Source organism: Ictalurus furcatus, chromosome 1 (assembly GCF_023375685.1).
Source record: "Ictalurus furcatus strain D&B chromosome 1, Billie_1.0, whole genome shotgun sequence".
Taxonomy (NCBI): Eukaryota; Metazoa; Chordata; class Actinopteri; order Siluriformes; family Ictaluridae; genus Ictalurus; species Ictalurus furcatus.
Window position 1 is genome coordinate 37,475,631 of NC_071255.1, and position 23,366 is coordinate 37,498,996.

General features: G+C 41.4%; 1 protein-coding gene across 1 annotated transcript in view; it reads left to right on the forward strand.

Moving 5' to 3' along the window:
• LOC128615185 (dipeptidyl aminopeptidase-like protein 6) overlaps positions 1–23,366 on the forward strand; it is a 95,260-nt gene that overhangs the window by 41,545 nt on the left and 30,349 nt on the right. The window contains exons 3-8 of the mRNA XM_053637062.1: positions 4,147–4,245; positions 16,096–16,190; positions 16,888–16,962; positions 18,156–18,208; positions 18,905–18,986; positions 22,948–23,068. Coding sequence (XP_053493037.1) covers positions 4,147–4,245; positions 16,096–16,190; positions 16,888–16,962; positions 18,156–18,208; positions 18,905–18,986; positions 22,948–23,068 — 525 coding nt within the window. The remainder of the gene's footprint in view (positions 1–4,146; positions 4,246–16,095; positions 16,191–16,887; positions 16,963–18,155; positions 18,209–18,904; positions 18,987–22,947; positions 23,069–23,366) is intronic.

Sequence of the window (23,366 nt, forward strand, 5' to 3'; positions counted from 1 at the left end):
CGGTCTCATTAACTTCAAGCACGAGAATAAAGAGAGTAACAGAAGGACTGTTTACAGCTGCTGTAACGTAAGAGAGAACAGGAACTACCTCGTTTCAGCGACGTTCCAAAACATTAAACGTAACGATAAACAGATAAAAATTGGAATTGCGCATAAATAGCTGTAGCAGCAGAGGAATAAAAGACTCTGTGACATGGAGATGGAGCTCAGGCTCAGCTCAGATGGAGCTGTGTTCTTCACCCAGCGGGCATTAAACTGTCTCTGACACGCTCTGATCTGATCAGTGAGGCTACACAGTGTTTCCTCTCCTCACGCTCTCTTTATCTCGCCCACTCTTTGTTCAGAAATGCAGGACCACTCCACAGCATGGTGCTGCGAGGTCTAACAAATCACCACCCTGCAGTTATTTTTGGACTTGTGTCCCTTTGTTTCAAGAAGCATTCTCATTTTTTTTCGACGCAGGGATCACACAGAGGCCACCTCACTGCTCTCCTCGTCGTCTCGTGTCCCTTTTCTGTGGTTTTTACTGCAGATGTTTCGGGGCAGAAATGTCCGAGCTTGCTGATGGATGTGCTTTTGTTTTTGCCGGTGTGGAAATGTCATTGACGTTCATGTGCTTCCCGTCAGACTGCAGCTCCGAGTCTCTCCATCTGCAGTATAATTATGGAAGCAATGAACCGCTGTGTGTGTGCTGTTCTAATCAAATGAAGCAGAGAGTTCCTGTTAGCACTGTGAAGTTGATTATTTTCCCATAACAGCACATCCCCAAGTGTTTACTCCTTTGATAACACAGCAATTTGCCAACAACTACATTTTTCAAATGTATTTATTAATGAACGACATCATATTCTTTTTGTTACCTACGTTATAGCAGCTATAAACAGCCGTTCCCTCACCCGCTTCTCTCTTTATTCTCTCTCTTGATGTTAATACGATAAAAAAAAAACACTGCAAAGAAGCGTGAACTCGTCCGTCCAGATGATGTCGGAAAACTTCAAGTTAGAGTTTTACCTCAAAGCGCTGACACTGGAGACTCCTTCCGTGCACGTTAACATGAATTGTTTTGCTTTTATTCTTTATTCTACGTGTGTTGAAGAATGATAAATATCACAATTCCGAAGTATATAAATGCGTTTCCTTGTGGTACAACTAGAGTAAAACTCTCCAGGGCATGCAGTTATAGCACAATAATAATCTGTATTGATGTTAACTCGGTTTAATCACGCCACCCCATCACTGATTATTTTACTATAACATCACGCTCCTAAAAGAGATCGATTCCGTACTGCAGTCGCTCAGGAGTGATGTTATAGCCATGAACAGGAGACATCCTATAAAATAAAATATATGATGATGATGATGATGATGATGATGATGAAGATGGTGTTATTTCTGAGGCAGTGAATAAACAGTGAGGCTCTTCTTACAGCCGAGACGACACTAATCACGGCCCCCGCTTCTCTTTCTGAGCATGTGAATGCTGTTGTTCAGTCAAGTGAGGCGTTTGTGATCAGATCTGATGTGGTGAATGATTTCAGAATAAATCAGCGCTGACAATCACGCACACACACGCACACACGCACACATATGCACACACACACACACACATGCACACAGTATTTTAATCATCTGAAATCTAAGTGATGGTAAGAGCAGAGGAGAGAGAGAGAAACAGAGACAGCGAGAGAGAGATGGATGAGTGTGCGAGTGTTTTGTTGACACTGACACAGCGATGTGTGTGTGTGTATGATCAGAATGATGATGTGTGCACGCTGATGGATCTTTCTCTATTTCTCAGGCAGAGTTCATCTGCACTGTTTAGCTGTGAAAACACACCTTCCATTTCAATGCATATGATTTATTTTGCACCACGGCGCACGTCCTTCATCTTCAGCTGTCTGGGTGTGCTGCAGCGTGAATCCGAATGGCCTCATTACGCATAAACGCACAAAACACCACTCACAAACATGTTCATAAGCAAAAGCATATGTGATCGCAAATGTTTCTCGTTTCAAACAGGTAATAACTTTTAAAGAAGAAGATGGATACCAGATATAATCACTACATTATTTGTGTCAGTCTAGTATCCACAGGATTAAAGAGGAGGAACGGGAAAAGCACCGTGTTATCTGTACAGTTAAATGGATTAATGCAGTTAAATGTCAGACAGCAAAAGCGGTGGTCCTGGTGTCATCCTGCCATATCAATTAACATTAATAACTGTTAATAAAATATACCCCCAGCCAATTTTCCCCCTAATTTGGTCTTGGCTAATTCCCAAGATAATAATTCCTACCAACCAGGGGGAGCGAGGGTTAACACGAGCTTCCTCCAAGACACGTAAAGCCAGGCAATCTCATCGTTTCGAACAGCGCCTCGTGCTGCATCACAGGGCAGAGTAACACACTCAGAGGAGCGCTATCTGCCCTCTTCCACATACATGATCTCAAGCATTCCTACGATTGGCTAGTGTCCCTATGATTGACAGGACAGAGACGCTATGCCCCTCCTACCCAGAGAGCCCATCTGATTCTGCTTTCTTGGACTCGTGGTAATGGATGGCAGTAGTTGATCACCTCCGTATCCCTGAGCTCAGAATGTAACTAGCTAATTATCAAACAGAACCAGAAGAATAAACCATCCTGATTGGTCGATGCTGTTTCAAGTCGGTAGGCAAGAAAATGTGATTAAACAAATGAAGGGAGGTGTTTATTTGACATCTGAGGTGGTTGAGAATGGGTTAATATTAATGATTGTTGTCTTTTTATACACATAATAATAATAATAATAATAATAATAATAACACCTCTGACTGTCATTGTCCCATGTCTAGCATGTGGAGACGTCTGTGTTTCATTTGCTGTGGTAATTTTCCTGTAATTCCTGCTACAGCCTCCTCGAGCCACGTTTCTTCCCGGGGGGGCGGGGTTTATCTTCTCTAATTTGCATCTTTTTTCTGTTGCACTGTGTGACATCAGTAGCACTTCATATTAATGTTCACTTACTTAACTGACACTACAGTGAACTAACACACCATCAGTTCCATTAACAACCTAACTAAAACTTTATCAAATGATTTTTAAAAAAATGATTATTAACAAATCAAATAAATACCTGAAATAACCAAAGTCCATGGCTCCTGGGTGCTAATTAAAATGCTAATTCAGTTCAGTGATTTACAGTAATTAACACGCTGTGATATAATGTTTGCTAATTTATGCTCGTTTTCAGTAATGGAATGGCTTGAACAGTGAAAGCCAGTGCATTTCATTAACATTTACACAAATGTCAATTAATACATCTGTTACTGTGCACATTCCTCACACTTCTAATCACATTACTCGCACTATTAATGCTGAACTTCCTGTTTTGTTCATGTGACTTCATGCAGTAAACCATGTTGGTTAAGAGAAACTTAATGGAAATTAAATAATGAACCTCTTTTTTTATTATTTTGAGCACTTTTTTTTAGCTCTCGATCTAACTCACCCTAAACTACAGTTTTCGGCACCGTGACAGATTTGTGCATCCGGCATTTGAAATAAAAAGCGAAGAAGATCCATATATGTACATTTATATTTATGGATTTGTAACACTCGTTCACACAACCTTGCTCGAGTTCTTTACCTCCAGGGTATCCCTCGGCGCTGTCGAATCCTGCATTCTGATTGGTCAGAAAGTGCTGATTCATTTTCCAATCACACGTTCATATTAATGCTCTCATTCTAATACATTATTGTTCCATAAACAGATCGATGTGTGTAATCATTGACATGGCGACAATTTCTGTAAGGAGATATTTATTTAACGTTAAAGGAAGGAGTCTCCAGTGTCGGCTGGAGGTATCTTCAGTGGAGTTTACGCTACTTTGCGGTTTCTCGGTAACATGATACGCTGCGTTTGTTGTCTTTTTTTTTTTTTTTGTCTTATAATATCCACACACACTGTGTTTATTCTTTCCACTTCAGCCAAACAGACTGAGTCTACATTCCAGCTCATGAGAGGTCCTGATCCTCATCCTGAATGTTCTGATTCATCCTTTGTGCAGTGTATTGTGGGAAAATGCACCATTTTGGTTTTTTTTTCTGTGTTTGGAGTGGCTTTTGGAATGTCTGTCATGGTTTTTTTTCCTGTCTCCGGTGTCAGGTGAGGATGACAGCCTGGCTTTGAAGGGGAAACTGACGGTGGAGGACGTCTTTGGCAAGAACTTCAGAGTTCATGATCCCAATGCTAAATGGATCAGCGGTGAGCAGCAGTTTTCCTTTAAACCTATCATCTGAGACTGAAACCTAATGGAAACATCCTGTAGCATGTCAGATGTCAGATCCTGCAGCAGTTTTCATTTATACAGTAGATATGTATCATGTGTTATACCCATGTCCTTCTCTGAAAGTGATATTCAGCTAGAGCTGAGCTGTTAGCATCAGCACATGCTTTTCATTGTAGCATCGATCCAAACCCGACGGAAAGGGGTTTAACAGCCACAAGATCAATCAGCAGTGCTGTTTAACTCGAGCTCTGTCTCTTCCAATAAGCTGCTTGTTCTGGATGTTGAGAAAGTGTGGACGTGTGTGTCTCAGCCTGAGGAGTTCTTTCAAACAGGTCCTGAAATGTTCTCGTAGTTTACACATTTTGTCATAACAGAGCAGGAGTACAGTTTTACGTTTGCATCTACAAATGTAATTCATTTTGAATGTACACTTCATCAAAGTGCTCAAACATGAAAATTACAATCAAATATTTTGTATTTCAAGTATTTAACCACCCCCCCCCCCCCCGACACACACACACACACACACACACACACTAGAGAAGACAAGAACACAAACAAACTGACCTCCTATAAGCAACCAACAAGAAAATGCAACAAAATGTAGTATACTGCACAGCCTACATATGGTTTTGGACTATTTTTCATTAAAATGTGCTGTTAATTAACAAATAACAAATGTATAATCACAAATACCGTGAAGTTTTCTGTGAGGAGATGTTTATTTAACATGTATGGAACGAGTCTCTAGAGTCAGCAGTTCAAGTCTTCAGGACAGAAGAGTCTAAGCTTCACAGTTTCTCAGTAACATGTTATTTTTTAAAAGAGAGACAGAAAAGAGAGAGAGAGAAAAGAGAGGCTGGTGAGGGAATGATTGTTTTTAGCTACGATAATTTAAGTGAGAAAATGACCTATACGTTGTTTTGTGGACAATCTGCAATATTAACCCTCCTATTTTGTTGGGAAAAAAAGTTCCATTATGTTATGGGTTAAAATGACTTCCACGGTATAAATACACACAAAAACAGCAAAAAACTGCCAAGCTGCCACTGCTGGGCCCTTGAGCAAGGCCACTAGATGCTCAGTTGTATAAATTGGAGAAATGTAAGTCGCTCTGGATAAGCGCGTCTGCTAAATGCTGTAAATGTGTGTGAAATTCTGCTGCTAGGTTCCTGACTGGTGTCCGGAGAAATAAACACATCACTCTAGTACTGAAGTCCTTGCACTGGCTCCCAGTCAGGTTTCATGTTGATTTTAATATCCTTCTGCTCTGGCCCCTCAGTATCTGTCTGCTTTTAACTCTATATACTCCAAAGCGTCATCTGCGCTCCTCTTGAGCTGGTCTTCTGGCAGTCCCACAGACACGGTTGTGATCTGTAGAGGACAGGGCTTTCTCATCCTATGCTCCTAGACTCTGGTAATGCACTCCCTGATCATATTAGAGATGCACAGAATTTGAGCATTTTTTAATCTAACCTAAAAGCAATTTTTTAGGTTAGCTTTTTCTTGATGGTTTTACCCTTTTTGTATTCAAGTCTGTGTTGTTGGGGGGTTTTTTGTATGCTTTGTGTTTTTACTTGGGGAAGTGGTAGCTCAGTGGTTAGGCTGCTGGACTTCTGCTTGGAAAGTCATGAGTTCAAATACCAGCAACACCAAGCTGCCACTGCTGGGTACTTAACCCTCAATTGCTCAGTTGTATATATAAAAAAAAAAAAAAAGATAATTGTAAGTCGCTCTGGAGAAGGGCGTCTGCCAAATGCCACACTTGTAAATCGTAGCTGTGTATTTTTTTATTTTCTTTGTATTTTTATTGTATAAAGTGCCTTGAGAAGCTGCTTTAAAGGCACTATATAAAAGAAAGATTATTATTATTATTATTATTATTATTATTATTATTATTATTATCATTATTATTATTACTATTATTATTATTATTAAAACACAGCGGACTAACAGACTAGCAACCAATTGACTGTGCAGTCGCCTGTGTTTTAGCTCAACTTATACTTGTATAAGGGCATGAATATAATATTATACTGTACTTTCATACTGTCAAGAGTGAAAAGTCAAATACAAGGTATATGTTTAATTTTATTTATTTACCTTTAACTTTTTACCTCAGTAACCCAGATTGATGAAGAGTTACTCAGGTAAACAAGATCTGGTTTTCATTCTAGATTCAATGCCATATTTTAAAAACCAAAGATGTCCATTTGTGCATATATTATGTTTAAAAAAAAAAAAAAAAAAAAACCTCTCATTGTAATCCCTTGAGACAGAGCATGTCGCAAGCATGTATTTAAAATATTGAATCACTGGTGAATTTCTGTGGTATAAGAATAAATAATGAACTTCAGAGTGGTAACAGCAACTCTGCTTCAACACACCACACTGTCGTAGATTATTTCCCTATAACCGAATGTCCCATTGAATTTTATTCCATGCATAATGTGTGGCCATGCATTATTATGTCGTGGCTACAAGATATCAAAGTCCTAGCTGGGATTGTGTAACCAGAGCCCATGATTTAATATGTTGTAGAACACGTTGTAGAATTTTTGCTAAAGTTTTATGTTCATTCCTATGCTGAAGAAACTCTCTCTGTATACTTCAGACATCAGCAGCTACTGACCGCTTCAATTATCAATTCTCTTTTTTCTTATAAAAATCATTGAACACTCTGTCTACAGTAAACTGCCTTTCTATATCACCCAGAGCAGCCTCCAAGATCCCAACCAATCCTGCTTCAAAACAGTCTACTCCAAAGAAACTGATCTAGTGGCCATCACTGAGAATCTCCATACCAACAGATAAGCTAGATCATATCCTCCTTGGCCTTTCAGCTGCCTTTGATACAGTCAACTACGAGACCCTGTGAGTCTGGGAAATCATGACACAGCATGAAAATGGTTTACATCCTACCCGGAGGGACACTTATATCAGGTGACATGGAGAGGTTTCACATATGGTTCCTGCAGACTCTCCACTGGTGTCCCACAGGCCTCAGTGCAGGGTCCTCTTCCATTCTCCCTCTATTCCCACTCTCTCAGTGAGGTCATATCAGCACATAGGTTTTCATACCATTGCTGTGTTGATAACAATCAGCTCATCTTCTCCTTTCCTCCCTCAGACACTCATGCTTCTACACAGATCTCAGCATGTCTCACTAACATCTCAACATGGATGGCAGCTAATCAGCTGAAAATTAAGCCCAGCAAAACTGATCTGCTGTACATCCCTGGTGATTCGTCCCCATCTCAAAATCTTGTGATCTTCCTGGACAGCTCATAAATCTCACCATCTGTGACTGCATAGAACCTTGAGATAACCATGGACAATCAACTGCCCTTCTTGCCTCACATCGCTAAACTGACTCACTCATGTCAATTTCTCCTTTACAACATTATGAAGAGCCAACTCTCAAGTACATTACGTGTACAGTCCCTTGTCATTTCGAATCTGGACTATTGAAACTTGCTCCTGCAGATCTGCCCCTGCGTTTCCCTCCACTGACTTCCTGCAGCTGCCTGCATGTATTTAAAAAAAAAAAAAACTCAAGCTTGCTTACTAAGCCAAAAAGTGGACCAGAGCCCACCTACCTTAAAACACTTGAATCACACCCCTAATCCTACACTATCTGATCCTCTAGCACTGCTCAACCTGACCCACCATCTCTTAGAGTACAAGGAAGACAGGCATCAAGGCTCTTCTCTGTCCTGGCACTTACTGTAGATGGTGGAATTAACTTCCCCTGGCTGTCTGAACATCGGAGTCACTAGCTGACTTTAAATGATTCGTGAAGAGCTAAATCTTCACCAAGTACTTAAATTAGCACTTTGTTATTTTTTTAAGTCATTGTCTTGTGTATTTGTAGTACCATACTCACCATCCCAGCATGGTTTTTAAACTGATTGTACTGAGTCCCTGACCTAATGAACCAGTTTGAGGATGTGTTTATTGATTGGCACTTCTATAAGTTGCTCTGGTTAAGGGCATCTGTCCAAAATGTAAATGTTCATTCATGGTTACCGCACATACCTTCTGTCCACTCAGTAATAATACCAGTTGATTTTCTCCTGAACTCTTGAAAGCATTAGGTTTATGCCTAGGCCTGTCTCTGTATGTGTTGTATTTCTTATGCCTTGTGTCTTAGTATGATGGGTCTCTGTGACAGAACACACCAAGGTCAGAGGTGATACCCTCAGGTTCAGCCTGTCGCAGGCCTCCTTCCTCAGCCTATCTATCTCACTCTGTCTTCTCTCCTCCTCTCCTTCTCTTGACTTAAGAGGTCTCTCCAATCTAGACAAAATAGACTGGCTTAGACTGGTGAAAATCCTCTGAAGATCTTCAAATCTGAAGATCCTCAATGTGTGCAAATAAAACTTGAGAATCGAAAGTTCCATCGAGCTCCTAATTCATCTTTAGCCGTATTGGATTGGACTAGTTTTACATCAGGATAAGGGTAATGTAATTAGTATGGGAGTACCTCTGGGATTTGTGTCCCATCTAACATGTAGGTATTTTTTTATGGACTGCATGTGTTTGCGTCTGGAAAGATTACAGAGTATTTTCATTTCTATTCAGTGACTTGTAGAAATAATGGCAGGTAAGATATATCCAGGCTGACAGGTTGGTATGAAAATACTTTTTGTGCTCCTTCTTCCGTGTAAAGGCACTGCGAATGTGTCACGCTCACACTGTGAATTTCTTCCTTTTCTGTCTGCCCCACTGTGTTTGTGTGATTGCACCGTGAGCAGCTTTTGTGTTCCTTTTGAGTTTCCCTTGCCTTGCTTCGTCTTGCCTTAGTCTAGTCCGTTGTCTTTAATTGTTTATTAGTTGATTTACCATTAAAGACACTCTGCGCTTGCATCCAACTCCCTGCATTTGTGACAGAATGCTTGGCCTGAATATGTATGAAGCAGAATTGGGGGTGCTGAGGCAGGAGTTGGCAGCACAGGTCCTTCTCCTCAAGCAGCACCAAGAAGAGTTTGAAAAACTGGCTAGCAATTGCATTAACATCACAGCAATGCTGTCCCTGAAAACAATGGTCAGGGGAAGGGGCACAAGCCCAGATTAGGGATCGCAACAGGGAAAGCTGCTTTGCCTCTCTGCCCAGCTAACGACATCACTCTCCACCCTGCCCTGGTGAGGACATCACCCCCCACCCTGCCCCGGTGAGGACAGCACCCTCCACCCTGCCCCAGTGAGGACATCACCCCCCACCCTGCCACAGTGAGGACAGCACCCTCCACCCTGCCCCGCTGAAGACAGCACCCCCCAACCTGCCCAGCTGACGACATCACCCCCCACCCTGCCCCGGTGAGGACATCACCCCCCACCCTGCCCCGATAAGGGCATCACCCTCCACCCTGCCCCGCTGAGGACGTTGCTACGCGTTCGCTCGACTGGAGACATCGCTCTTTTCCTGTCTTTGTTTATTAGTTGTTTAACCATTAAAGACATCCGACTCCCTGGATTTGTGACACTAGAAGTGCTATTATCTCTTACTAATACCAAAATGAAGCGAAGTTAACCGATAAAATCCAGGACAAGAAAATCTAGACGATGTTTAAAAGAATGTCAGAGAAGTGAAGTTTCCAGGGGTTTTTAGGTAAGTAATTCAGTTCCTTGCACATGTACAGACTACACACGTTATGGTCATGTGATCTACTAATGCACAGCCACACCCCCTACAACAAGCACTTATAATAAAGGACAAAACAATCGGTGTGTATTAAAATGAGGTGTGTTTATTATGCAATGAATTTTTAGCGTGATGAGCATGTGTACATCATGAAGACGTGCCTATCTCTGTGTTTTATACAGAAATAATCTTTCCCCTGTGTATCGATCAGAATTACTTCAGACATCCTCACACAACTTTACTACCAGACACATCAAGAAAACATGTTTCTAAAAACTCGGTGCCCTGACCCGGGTGAGACACTAATACCTCTCCATACTTAACATGTGGTCTCCAGAGTCATTTTTATTTAGCAAAAACAAGCAAAATAGTATATTTACTTTGAGAATTTGCTCTAGAGGACTCCAGCATGTCTTTGTGTTTGCTCACTTTAAAATGTTTCCATGAATGAAGTATTTCGATATAGATCCTATCCTTAAATTAGCCTATTAACTTGTGGACTCGATATGTTCAATCATGGTTATTAGAAACAATATTTAACAACATTTTAAATTCACGGTTATTAAAAAATAACCACGATGTATCCTCAGGGGTTCCACTGAATTAACCTGAAAAGCGTGAAGCCTTGAGCATCTTTCATGGCTGTCATATGGCACCATTAGCTCATGACTCAGTCACATTTGTTTGAACATGTTAGAGTGCAGTTCATCACCAACTGAGCCTGGTGCAGAAATCTATCTGGAAATTGTCTTGCCTTGTCTCATTCATTTTCTTCTCAAATGTCGCTTTGCTGAAAAGGTAAACAGTGTGTCAGGAGAGCATGGACCATCACTGGTTAGTGCCCACACTGTTCAGATTTTAATGATGCGAACATCACTTCTGCACTGAAGAGCTGTTGTTTTATCTGTTTAGCCACCCTCTTTATTTACCTGTGTACCGCGTCGAGGGCCTGAAAGCCGCTCAGAGTGGCATGGTGATCATGTGGTTAGCATGCTGTGTGGGTGAGCTTTGCGCTGAAGTCCACAGTGAATTCCTTGATGTGGTGTGTTTTGTGCTTTGGACCCTGACCTGACAGATTAGAGCCAGGGATATCCACAGCCTATTATTGATTCATCTGCATTGGCCTGTCAGAATCGTTTAGCTGAAAGATTCACCGAGTGCTTGACTTGCGGCCGGCATAACCAGCCTATTAACAATTACGCAATAATAGAGCTGGAATTGAATTTATGGTTATTGTGTGTGAACTGTCAGGCATGCCAGCCGTATATTATGGTATATGTGTTTTCTGTGATATTTATAAAGATATAGCGTGGTTCTCTTGACTATAGAGAAGTCATTTACAGGCGTGGTATTTTTCATACAGCGCTAGAATATTATTAGTCATTGCACAAAACATCTACATCAACTACAGTGTGTCTACCTGGGTTCAGTACTCGGTCCCATTTTCTTACGTATATCTTCTCTGTACTTGTTGATTATATATGTGCTGTATATATCAACTCTATGCTGCATTAGAATGTTAGAAGCTAATGTCTAGTACATGATAATCATCATTTCTAAGGATAGTGTCTACGCCCAAGCCAGCTGGTGGCTCAATAAACTCATTACGAACACTTAAAATATTTAAAACACAAGATCTGTTGTTACTGTTCTGCACTATTGGACGCAATCCTTGCACATGACACGTTCTACATTGCATAGTGGATGCATGTTGTGTTATCTTTCGGTGAGTAAGAACCGTTTGTGTGTATGTATATGCCAATAAAGAGTGTGACTAATATACGTAATACATGGTTCATTTAGCAGCTCAGCTCAGTGGTAGCTCAGTGGTTAAGACCTTTGACTACTGATCAGAAGGTCATGAGCTCCAAATCCCAGCACCGCCAAGCTGCCACTGCTGGGCCCTTGAGCAAGGCCCTTAACCCTCAACTGCTCAGTTGTATAAAAGATGACATAAACGTGAGGTGCTCTGGATAAAGGCATCTGCCAAATGCCAGAAATGTAAATGACCTACAAAAGACCTAGAGGTGGAAATCTCTAAGGACCTTACGATGCGATTCAGTTTCAGAAGAATCAACGATTACCATTACGTCTGTCGGCTGACTTTTCTTAACATTTAAGCGTTCACTATTGTTGGCTAAATATTCCTGTTTGGTTGCTTATGATCCAGTGTTGTAGTTTTATTCATCTCATGAATAAACCTCTGACTTCATGTAGGGAAACATCTCTGAATAAATGTGTGGAATATCCGGTCTACTTAATTTTCACATCATTCTTAATTATGTGTTAATTAAAATTAAAAATGCATCTGTCTACTCTCTTTAAGAATTTGTCACGTATGTCCTTTGTCCTCTGCTCCGTATTTTCGTAACGGACACTCGTTCTCATTCTGCAGTCCACTGCTGCTTGGTAATTGTGATTAAATGGCTCTATAATCATCTCATTAGTGGAACAGAATGATCAGATCCTTCAGCGTGGGGTGTAAACCAAACAGCTATGTCACACCAGGATTTAAACGGTTAGCACTCAGTGTGGCCTCAACCATCTGCTTTCTTTATTCCAGTGCCACATTTTAAAATTCCTGCATATCTCACCCTCTATAGTCATTAACCAAATAGATGTGTGATGTTTTAACCCTTTAACCCTGTTCAATGTGTACCTGTGTGGGAGAAGAAGGACGTGGAGGAGATGCTTTATTCACTGTCCACAGATAGCAAGCCTGCTAGAAAGTCTGAAATCCAGACAGTGGGGAAAGGAAGCAGTAGCAGGAAGTGCTGTGAAGAGTGTGTTAACCTCAGCAGAGCCAGCGCTGGAGTTTGGAAAACGCTGTAGATAACAGAACAAACAGTGCTGCGGAAGTTGGGAGCAGATCAAAGTCTGCAGTCCCGCACACGGAAACGAATTACAAAGATAGCAGGTGACAGCAAGTGCACTCTGCTGGAGATAGTGTACATCAATAGAGCAGGGGAGATTAGGTTCAGGACAAGGCCTGAGGCACTAACGTGGCTGAGCGATGAGGACGGAGAAGAGCTCGGTGAGCAGAACACATCTGTGTGCCTGGAGTAATAAATCGATGCTGAGAGAAGGAACACAGGAAGAAGAAGAGAAGTGAAGCTACAGGGGACCATGTTCATGAGGAAGTGAAAAATCAGTTCATTTCAGGAAAAAATGGACTGGTTAAGATGTTTAACAATGATCTTTAAATAAGTAATAAACCACAGGAGTTACTGTGATCACCCCGATGTTGATTACATTCCTATAACAACATGTCCCCAAATGTTTTATCCCTCTTAAACCACAACAATTTGTCAATTATTACAAATATCTATAATTAAACAGCGACTCATCAAACTTTTTCATATTTTATCATAATTAATGTTGTGGAACATCCACGAAACAAGTTAGTTCCTGTTCTCACTTAAATTATAGCAGCGACCCACTTCCTGTTCCTGTTTAATTAGCACTTTCTGTTCAAGGATAGTTAGCATTATGTCTCAGCAAAGTCCTGAGCAGTGTTATTCTGCCTTAACTATGGTTTTGACATTTTGATATTCAGTTTTGACTACCGGACTTTGACTTTTGAATGATCCCTGCCTGGTTTTGACATTTTGGATGATTACTGTGTATGACCTTATGCGGTTTGGTCTGTTTTCAATAAAACCTTTGCACGTGGGTCCTGACACAACTCCTGAATGTGGTTCGTTACAACCAGTCTGTCTTTTTTCTCTCTTGATGTTAATACAGAAAATTTGCAGCTTGTCATGTTATTGAGAATCCACAGAGCGAAACTCCTCTGTCCTGAAGATTAAAGTTACAGCTTTACCTGTTACAAAGCACTGACACTGGACACTCCTTCCATCTATCCATTTTCTGTACTGCTTATGCTTACAGCGTCAGGTTGAACCTGGAGCATATCCCAGGGGGGATTGGGCACAAGGCATGGTACAATCACATACACATGCCTACAGTGCATGTCTTTGGACTGGGGGAGGAAACCACCCAGAGGAAACCCCCGAACCACAGGGAGAACATTCAAACTCTGCACACACAGAGCCACGGCAGGACTCGAACCCTCAACCCTGGAGGTGTGAGGCAAACATGCTAACCACTAAACCACCATGCCTCCCAACTCCTTCTATAAATGTTACATAAACGTCTCCTTGCAGAAAACGTTTACACACTTTTTAAAATCCGTTTACGCGGGGCGTCCACCATGCAGGTACCTGCGAACGAGCTGTTACTATAGAAACGATAACATATTAGGATGAGCGCATTAATATAAACCTCTGATTTGCTTGATACTGTATTTGTTGGAAGCAACAAAAACATTTCCTGTTATTTTTATTGTTGTAGAGAGTCATTGTATTTCACTTCCTAACCTCCAGGGGAAGCGTGTACCACCTGAATATCACCTCACGCTTGTATATATGCATTCTGAGTCGGTTTGATAGTGACATGACACAGTATTCAGAATAAACACCTGCAAGGTTCATACACCCCTTCTCGTTCTGTCCTGTGCACATGCCTGCTGGAACACTAGCAGCTGGTGACTGTGGTGTTGTCCTCTAAACCTGGGAATAGCCTCCTCTTATTCCTTCATTCTCTTTTTATGTACAACACTACTGAGGACTGTACTGAGCTCTGCCCATTTGCTTTGAGTCAGTTTACCTGAGCACAGCTGTGATTATATCGAGAAACACAGGAAGTGAGAAACCCCACCCCTTTTGGCCCACACCCTTTTATCATTATTCTCACTTATGTCTGGTTTGTTTCACTTGTTCTGTTGTTACCCGTTTACATGTATATAAACTCTTCTCAAGTCCTGACAAATCGAAGCCAGCCCTAGCGCATTAGCCGCCAAGTCAAGCTTGCAAGGTCCTTCCAGCTACAACACGTAGCTGCCATTTTGGAATATACCCAGCACAATCAGCAGTGGTTTTGAGAAACTGGGTAGCAGTCATGTATTTGATACGAGTGTTCAGGCTCAGGCTCTGCAAAACAGTCTAGGATGCCAAGCAAAACCCTTTGTCATGGCACGGCAAACTAGCGACTCCGTTTCCCAGAATGCACCGCAAACTACAAACATGGCCGACAACTCCCAAACTCCCAATCTACACACAGACACGTCACCTTCTCCTGAGGACTAATCAGACACACCTGTTCCCAATTACACTCACAATCAGACCACACATTAAAGAGGCTAATCATTCACTAATTCTTCAAGAAGTAATACGCTCAGTTGCTATAGTCTCCGTCTGTTACCAAGCCGGTCCATTGGGTTGTCGATTCTGGTTCTGATTCTATGTTATGAATGTTATGCGCTGCAATAAAGCTCTTAACTGCGATTTCATCCTCCTTAACCCTCAGTTTTTTCTATATATTATATAGGTCTGACTTTCTCAAGCCAAAAGATTTCATTCCAGTTCTACTGAAAGACAAGGCGCTGATTAAAAACAAAATAAATGTAAAAGTGTTAAAGAACTATAATTTTACAGTGGGAAATGAGTCCTTATTTTGATTGTCCACAGCCTGTCTCCTCCTGCCAATTAAACGTGAGCCTCGTCATCGTCTCTTCACTCCACTGATCTCTGTTCACGCTAACATCGATGCAGAGATCATTACTGATTTGTTCACTTAATTTGGTCATAGTGTAAGTGCCCTGCAAAGTTTTGATGATGACGTGGCTGCGCAGGAGGACCGCGGACTGTCAAAAGACAATCGCTATCCGATTACAAACTGAACTGATCAGACTTATTATTATTATTATTATTATTATTATTATTATTATTATTATTAGACAGTGTGTCCAAGAAAATCACAGTTAGCGAGATGTTTTTCAGGAGACTGTTTTGCGTCTGTGTTTGTTAAACTGAGTTACACATGATGATCTTTGCAGATTACAAGGCAAAATTGGAAAGTAGACTATATAAAAACATTTCCACATGGTCTTGGTGAAATATCTTTATGTTTTCTTAAAGTAGAAGTGTCAAATTATATAACTGGCTGAAGACCAGTAGGGGGCGCAAATATATCCTAGTCTGAAAGAAAAGAAAAGAAAAGAAAAGCTTCAGTAAAATCTTTGTGTATGAACAGTAGTTTAAGGTTATATCTCTCAGTTTACTTCCTGTGTAGTTCCAGTTCGTAATGTTTCACGGTCGTGTCCGCGTCTTTCCCTCTGTAGGTAAGGAGCTCCTGTATCGCACTCGTGAAGGTGATGTGGTCAAGTTCAACATGGAGACGAATGAAAGTACAGTGTTGGTGCCCAACAGGAAGTTTGTAAGCCTCTTGTTCTACATCTCCTAAATCTCTCTTTTTAAACAGTAATGAACGCACACTAAAGTTGGTGATTTATGTCGATATTAATATGAGGAAAGTTCCTGTCAGAGTCGGGTTACGTGGCTGCTTGGGTCAATTTTCTAAGCTCCACTTTCAGATGAATAAAATCAGATGTGTGTGGTTCATACCTCCGATTTTGGCCGATTTGTTTTTTTTTTTAGTAGAAGCGTCTGAGACAGGGACGTCTCGACCACCAACTTTAAACCTGAAACAATTTAGGGCTAGAAAATACAGACTGAATAAGGACAATAATGTGGTTTTTCCCCCTTTGCTGTTTATATGTAATATGATGTAAGATCAAATCAAGAAAAAGAATATGCTGATGTACGAATGAGAAAATGGAAAGCATTGAAATACTGTAACTGTACTAGGAGTCTAGTGTACCGCCAATATACAGTACAGCTGCAGGACAGTCCTTTGTGTAATGATCACATTAATCACTGCACATTGTACATGTTATTATTTTACATTATCGTACATTCTGCGTTCGGTTAAATTGAACAGTATGTTTTCCACACTCATAATTCTGCAGCTATGAACACACCCCTGAACGACCCACATGCAGTCTGCAGCGCAGAAATGAGAATGAGAAATGCTGGGACACATCTGTCATCTCTCCTTTATTTCTACTTCACAGGAAATGTATAAGGCCAGTGACTACGCACTTTCTCCAGACATGAAGCATGTGCTGCTTGCTTACAATGTGCAGCCGGTAAGATACGCACACACACGCACACACACACACACACACACACACACACACACACACACAAACACTGTGCAGGGACAGAGGGGGTGAGAGGGGAAAATGTGTGAACTAGTTTCTTATTCCATGTCCGTCGCAACATCGCTTGATGGATGACAGCTCTGTCCCCTAACTGTCATTACACACACACACACACACACACACACACACACACACACACACACACGACTCTCTCTGCAACTCTGTCACACACCCGCTTGTCCTTCACAGAGGATTTTTCTTTCTTTCTCTCTCTTGCTGTTTACCTTTCTGTCCCAGTGACCCTCTGCTCTCTTCTCTTCTCTTCTCACTTGCACCTGTGTGTGTGTGTGTGTGTGTGTGTGTGTGTGTGTGTGTGTGTGTGCAAGTGATAGAGAAACAAATGCATGTTTAGCATGCTAATCCGCAGTAGTTTACATTTCCTTGATATAACATGGGTTAGTGATCTGTTCAGTTCCCAGCATGCATTGTAGTGTCTCTGTCACAGCTGATGATAGAGACTGGTGTGAGAACCTGGAACTGTGTTACAGATTCTGCTAAAGGTTTTTAGAGGAGAAGAAGCAGAGCAAAGCTATCCACAGACGATCATCCTGCTCAGCCACTAAACATTTGGCACATTCGTCCACCCACCCACAGATTGACGTCCCTCCCACTGACCAATCAACCTGCAAGCCCAACCAAACCACCAACCCACCCATCAAATGATCTACCATCCCCACCCCCCACCAATCTAACCCATCCACTCACTGATCAACCCATTCAAAACGCACCGACCCATCAACCTGTTCACCCACTTACTGATCGATCTACTGATACTGATCACCTAACTGACTGATCAACCCCCCCACCCACCCATCTACCCACTGACCGAGCCATCATCCGATCCACTCACTAATCAACAGAACGAATGATCTACCACCCCACTCACACACTGATCGACTGACAGATCAACCAACTCGCCGACCGATCAACCCACTCATCAATCAACCGACCTCACAATCCAACCACCCACTAATTCACCCACTGACCACACCCCCATCCATCAACCAATCGATCAGCCAACTCACACTCACCCAGCAAATTACAACTGAGCTGGCAGGACAGCTGACTAAGTATTATCTCTGTCTCTGTCTCTCTCGCACTCTCTCTCTCTCCTGCAGATTTATCAGCACTCTTTCACTGCGTACTACATCATTTGTAGTTTGGAGTCCCCGTAAGTATAAACACACACACACACACACACACACACACAGCAATAGCAGGCAAAACACTAATGAACTCTTAAACTAATAAACACTTAAACGGTCCCTCATTAGCCAGATGTGCATGATGCGAGCTCATAAAAGATAAGTATCAAATCAACACAGCACATTTTATTCCCACATTTAGACAAACTGAAAGATATTACTTTACAGACATGCATTAACACATCATACCACAGCCACAGTTATTGCTGACAGCAGTTTCTATAGTAACGGCTCATTCGCAGGGACTCGTACAGCAGACGCTCCACAGAAACGGATTTAAAAACGTGTGTAATCGCTGATACGGAGACGTTTTCTGTAACGAGATGTTTATGTAACGTTTACGGAAGGAGTCTCCAGTGTCAGCGCTTTGTAACTTTAACTTTTCCGACATCTTGTGTCTTATTAACTTCAAGAGAGAGACTAAAGAGAGGCTGGTGAGGGAATGACAATTTATAAGTGAGAACAGGAACTAATTTGTCTCAGACTTTCAGTAACATTAAATATAACTATAAACAGATAAAAAGTCATTGAAGTAGTTCCGCTTCATCACGCCATCCATTTTATGATAACAGCAGCACACACTGAGGTTTATTCGTTACTGAAATCCCTGTCAGAGGATGGAATACGATTCAAATAAAACCACGTGTTTGTGTCCTTCACAGGGAAACGTGGATTCTGAATCCTCCAGAAGTGCGAAATGCTCCTCTACAGTATGCAGGATGGGGACCACGTGGCCAGCAGCTGGTGAGAACCGACTACGCTCCTCTAAGTTCTCCATCACACACCAATTTCACACTCAAATGATCCTTAGCAACTATTAAACACCTTTGGTCTCTATCAGACATCTACATAGAGACTTTGGAGTCATGAAGAAAACGGCAGCATGGTGTTCAAGCTCTTCCAGAGTTCATGCACATCGTCATCTGAAACATTCTGTGCAAAATTTGTGAGAGAAAACACTTCCTGTACACTGAAGTACACTTAGCTGATGCTAGCTCAGAAATGGCAGAGGTTAAGTTCCTGTTTGGTGCACCTGAGAAGCATTCGCTCTATTGTTATGAGTTAGAATTCAATTCCTGACAATTCTACAGGCCAGGAGTCCAAGATTTCAAGAGAAAATATGGGTTACAATGCAATGAAAAGAAAAGAAAAGCTTGCGGTGTTAGCTGAGATAAAAGCATGAGGAAAAGAGTCAAACACTCAGCTGTGTAAAGAAACAGTCAGGACTGTTCACATCTGAGCAAGAGTCAAGGCAGCTTAATACACACTGTTAGCTTACCTTCTGAGGAGGACCTAGCAGAATGCTGTGATCTGAACAACAGTTCAAAATGATCAAATATTACAACAGGTGATGTGAAAGGCTGTAACATTACTGTGGAACCTCCTACATGTTCCAGAGGACACACCGCTTGGCACTGAGAGAGCTTATAGAATGCTAGAAAACCCAAAAGCTGCCCTGAGGTAGTCAAGATTTCACGCTAAAAGAGGCGAAACAGAGAGTTCTGCTCACAGCTCGGAAGAAGTGACAGATGGAATTTGAGAGGAATTGGGTCTATCTGGATAATGATTATTCGTCCAGTATTCCGCGTAACTGTAAGGAGTTTGAGGACATTAAACGATAATTAAGAAGCTATAGAGTCGCGGCTCATGAGGGGTACGTTGGCGCTATCATCGGGAGATCGCAGTTAGCGCTTTCCTCCGAGTGTTCAGCTGTGTTGTGATATAACATGAGCAGCAGGTCGGAAAGATGCAGTTGGCTGGCTTCACGTGTCCCAGAGGAAGCGTGTGTTAGCCTTCACCCTGCAGATGGTCGCTGTCGTATGAGAGGGGAGAGCTGGCTGGTGGGTGGGAATTGGCAGGCGATCAAATTGGGAGAAAATTGGGAAAAGTTGTACAATTAAATTATAATTAAAGACCCCTTACCCGTCAGTGCTGGTAGTGTACCTCAATGAAGCAGAGAAGAGATTCTCATTGGCATCACATAAAACATGAAACATCTGGACATGTCTACAAGGCTATCTGGAGAGGAGGAGCTCCAGATAAAGCTACACCAACTCAGCTGGCTTACAGAGAGGTGGACTTTCCTTTCTTCTCAATAGAGATATGGAGTGCCTTAATATAGCCCAGAGTTGTAGAACTATCTAAACTGAAACCAGACACCAGTGTCCATGTGGTGAGAAGTTCAAGTCTGGATTTTAGGTGTAAGATAAACATGGGTTCTGTACCCTTTGTGGATCATTGATGCTCATTAACACCATTACTCCACTGACAGAAAAGCACACTGTAAAAACTAAGATGTGCTATAGCCTTAAAAAAGTGAGGTAATAATATTACACCCAAAAATATGAGTCAGTTTCATTTTCAAGTCTATGAAACAGTCCAGTTGTTTTGTTTTTGTTTTCTGTTTGTTTGTTTGTTTGTTTGTTTTTAAAGCTTTATTCTACTGGATTATTTTATGTCAACTACCAAATAAATTACTTGGATTACATGACTATAAAGGGCTATTACGGACATATTTTTTCAGCAAGATTACTCAAATACATTGATTTAAACTACTCAGAAATGGATTTACCCCCATTTATTCTCATTATTTTATTGAACATTCATCTAGATAAAAAAAACAAAACAAAACAAGGAAACAGAATGATATGGTATTCTGCATGAATCTTGGTCTGGATGAGGGAACACTACCTTAAGCTCAACCTGGCAAAATCTGAGCTTCTCGTCATCCCAGCCTGTCCCTCAGTCAACCACAACCTCACTATACAGCTCGTCTCAACCACACTCAAGCCAACCAGGACGGCCAGGAACCTTCGGGTGACTTTTGATGACAGCTTGACCTTCACAGACCACATCTCAACAACTGCGCAGTGCTGTAGCAACTAGTCCAGGCTCTCGTCATGTCAAAACTGTACTACTGCAACGCACTACTCTTGAGCTTCCCGGCCAGCTCCATCAAACCCCTTCAGATGATTCAGAATGCAGCAACACGCCTCGTCTTCAACCAGCCCAAGAGAACCCATGTCACACCCCTCTTCATCTCCCTCCACTGGCTTCCTGTAGCCACCCGAATCAAATTCAAGGCCTTGACGCTCACCTACAAGACCTTGTCTAGAACAGCACCCTCCTACCTCAACTCTCTCCTGGAGGTTTACCTTCCCTCACGCAATCTGCGATCGATTAACGACCGACGATTAATAGTGCCTACTCAGTGTGGCTCAAGGTCCCTTTCAAGAACATTCACACTAACTGTCCCTCAGTGGTGGAATGAACGTCCAACCTCAATCCGGACCACAGAACCTGTCTCTATCTTCAAAAAACAGCTAAAGACCCATCTCTTCCATGAGCATGTAACTAACCACAAAAAGCCAACCCCACATTATTTAAAAAACAAACAAAAACAAAAAACACTACAGTACTCTGGCTTTTACACCTCGAATCTGCACACTTTGCTTCTCTAGAACTCAATTATAAATCTTCCATGGTACAGTAGCACTTGTATTGTTCTCCGCTTGATAAGTCACTTTGCTTGTATTTCCTCATTTGTAAGTCGCTTTGGATAAAAGCCTAAATAAATAAATGTGAATGTAATGGTTAATTATTTATTTGTTAGACAGTTATTGTTTAAAACTTTTGTTGGACAGGATGCAGGCTGCAAATGCATACAGAAGATTCTGTTTATTTTTATGCAAAATTCAGGAATCACAATCATCTAACTTAGCAGGAGTTAAAGTACAGGCAGACACAGTAAAAACAAAGGCATATCTGTAATTGTCAGGGACATGCCGAAATTCGGGTTGGACTACACCACCCATCAGCCCCAACACGTCACATGACCCCATCTCATGTCCTAATTAGAGCTGCAACAACTAATCGATAAAATCGATAGTAATGACCCAAAAACACTGGTGTATTGTAAATAAAAACACATGGAGTGAACTGAAAGCTAAACAGAAATGCCGTGCTGTGCAATAGCGTTCCTGCAAGAGACTCGCTTATCGGATAAACATTTACATCATACAAATGGTCGTCCGTCTCCTGAGTCTACTTTTATCTCAGTGCATTATTTCTGCACAGCTCTGTTATCTGCTTCCCGACTCTAAAGACAAGCAGGGAAGATGTATATTCTGATAAACGGTACACTTGATGGTTCTCTCTGCTCTGTGTTCATGTACCTGATGAAGATGATCCTTATGAGATGAGTTTATTAAGAGTTTGTCATTTTGTTGCTGGAAACTCTGAATGGAATTTTGCTGATTGGAGGCAATTTCAGCTGTTATTTTCCCTCAGGTAGATTAAAAACACGTTTCTTTTCACATTTACATCCTTGTCAAACATGAGAACGAACCTTAAAGGCTGCTACGATTAACTTGGTATCGCACATGCCTGGAGACACATCCGAGACTTTCAGATCCATTACAGAGATAAGAAAATTATAGTGGGAATTTTGATGTATGGTTAAAAGATGGTTCATCAGAACATTGTTTTTTATTTCCTTAGCGGCATAAAAATTTGTAACGTTTCAGAAACTTTTGGGATGGAAATGTACCGAGACTTGGATCCAACGTTTTCAACAAGCTTTTTATCTCACAGTTCTACTTCAATATTTCGATCAGCATTATTATTTCCATCCTCCGTTATTGTACCTTCCTCATTTCCAACCTAAAGAAAACATATTTTCTCTTCTTGTTGCTGTTCTTTTTAGATTTTCATATTTGAGAATAATATCTACTACCGGGCCACCGTCGAGAGCCGAATCATCCGCCTGGTTTCCACCGGCAAGGAGGGCGTGATATTCAACGGCCTCACTGATTGGCTGTATGAGGGTAAGCAAGTTGCTATAATGTTCAGTGTATAGGTTAGAAAACTATTCTTACTGCAAAATGCCATTTTCCGGGTAAGAAAACATATTATAATTCAGCTGGCATTATCAGACAGCATATCGTACCTAACAAAAAATAAATAAATCCGGGACTAGGTGAACTTGTTCATTATTGTTCATTATTCTACTGTATCTCATACCATCACTTGGAAAAACAGTCCCACAATGCTATGGGAAAAGCCAGATTCCTGTCATATACTGTACAGGAAGTGACTAAATGTTTGGAGAAGATTCCATAAGAC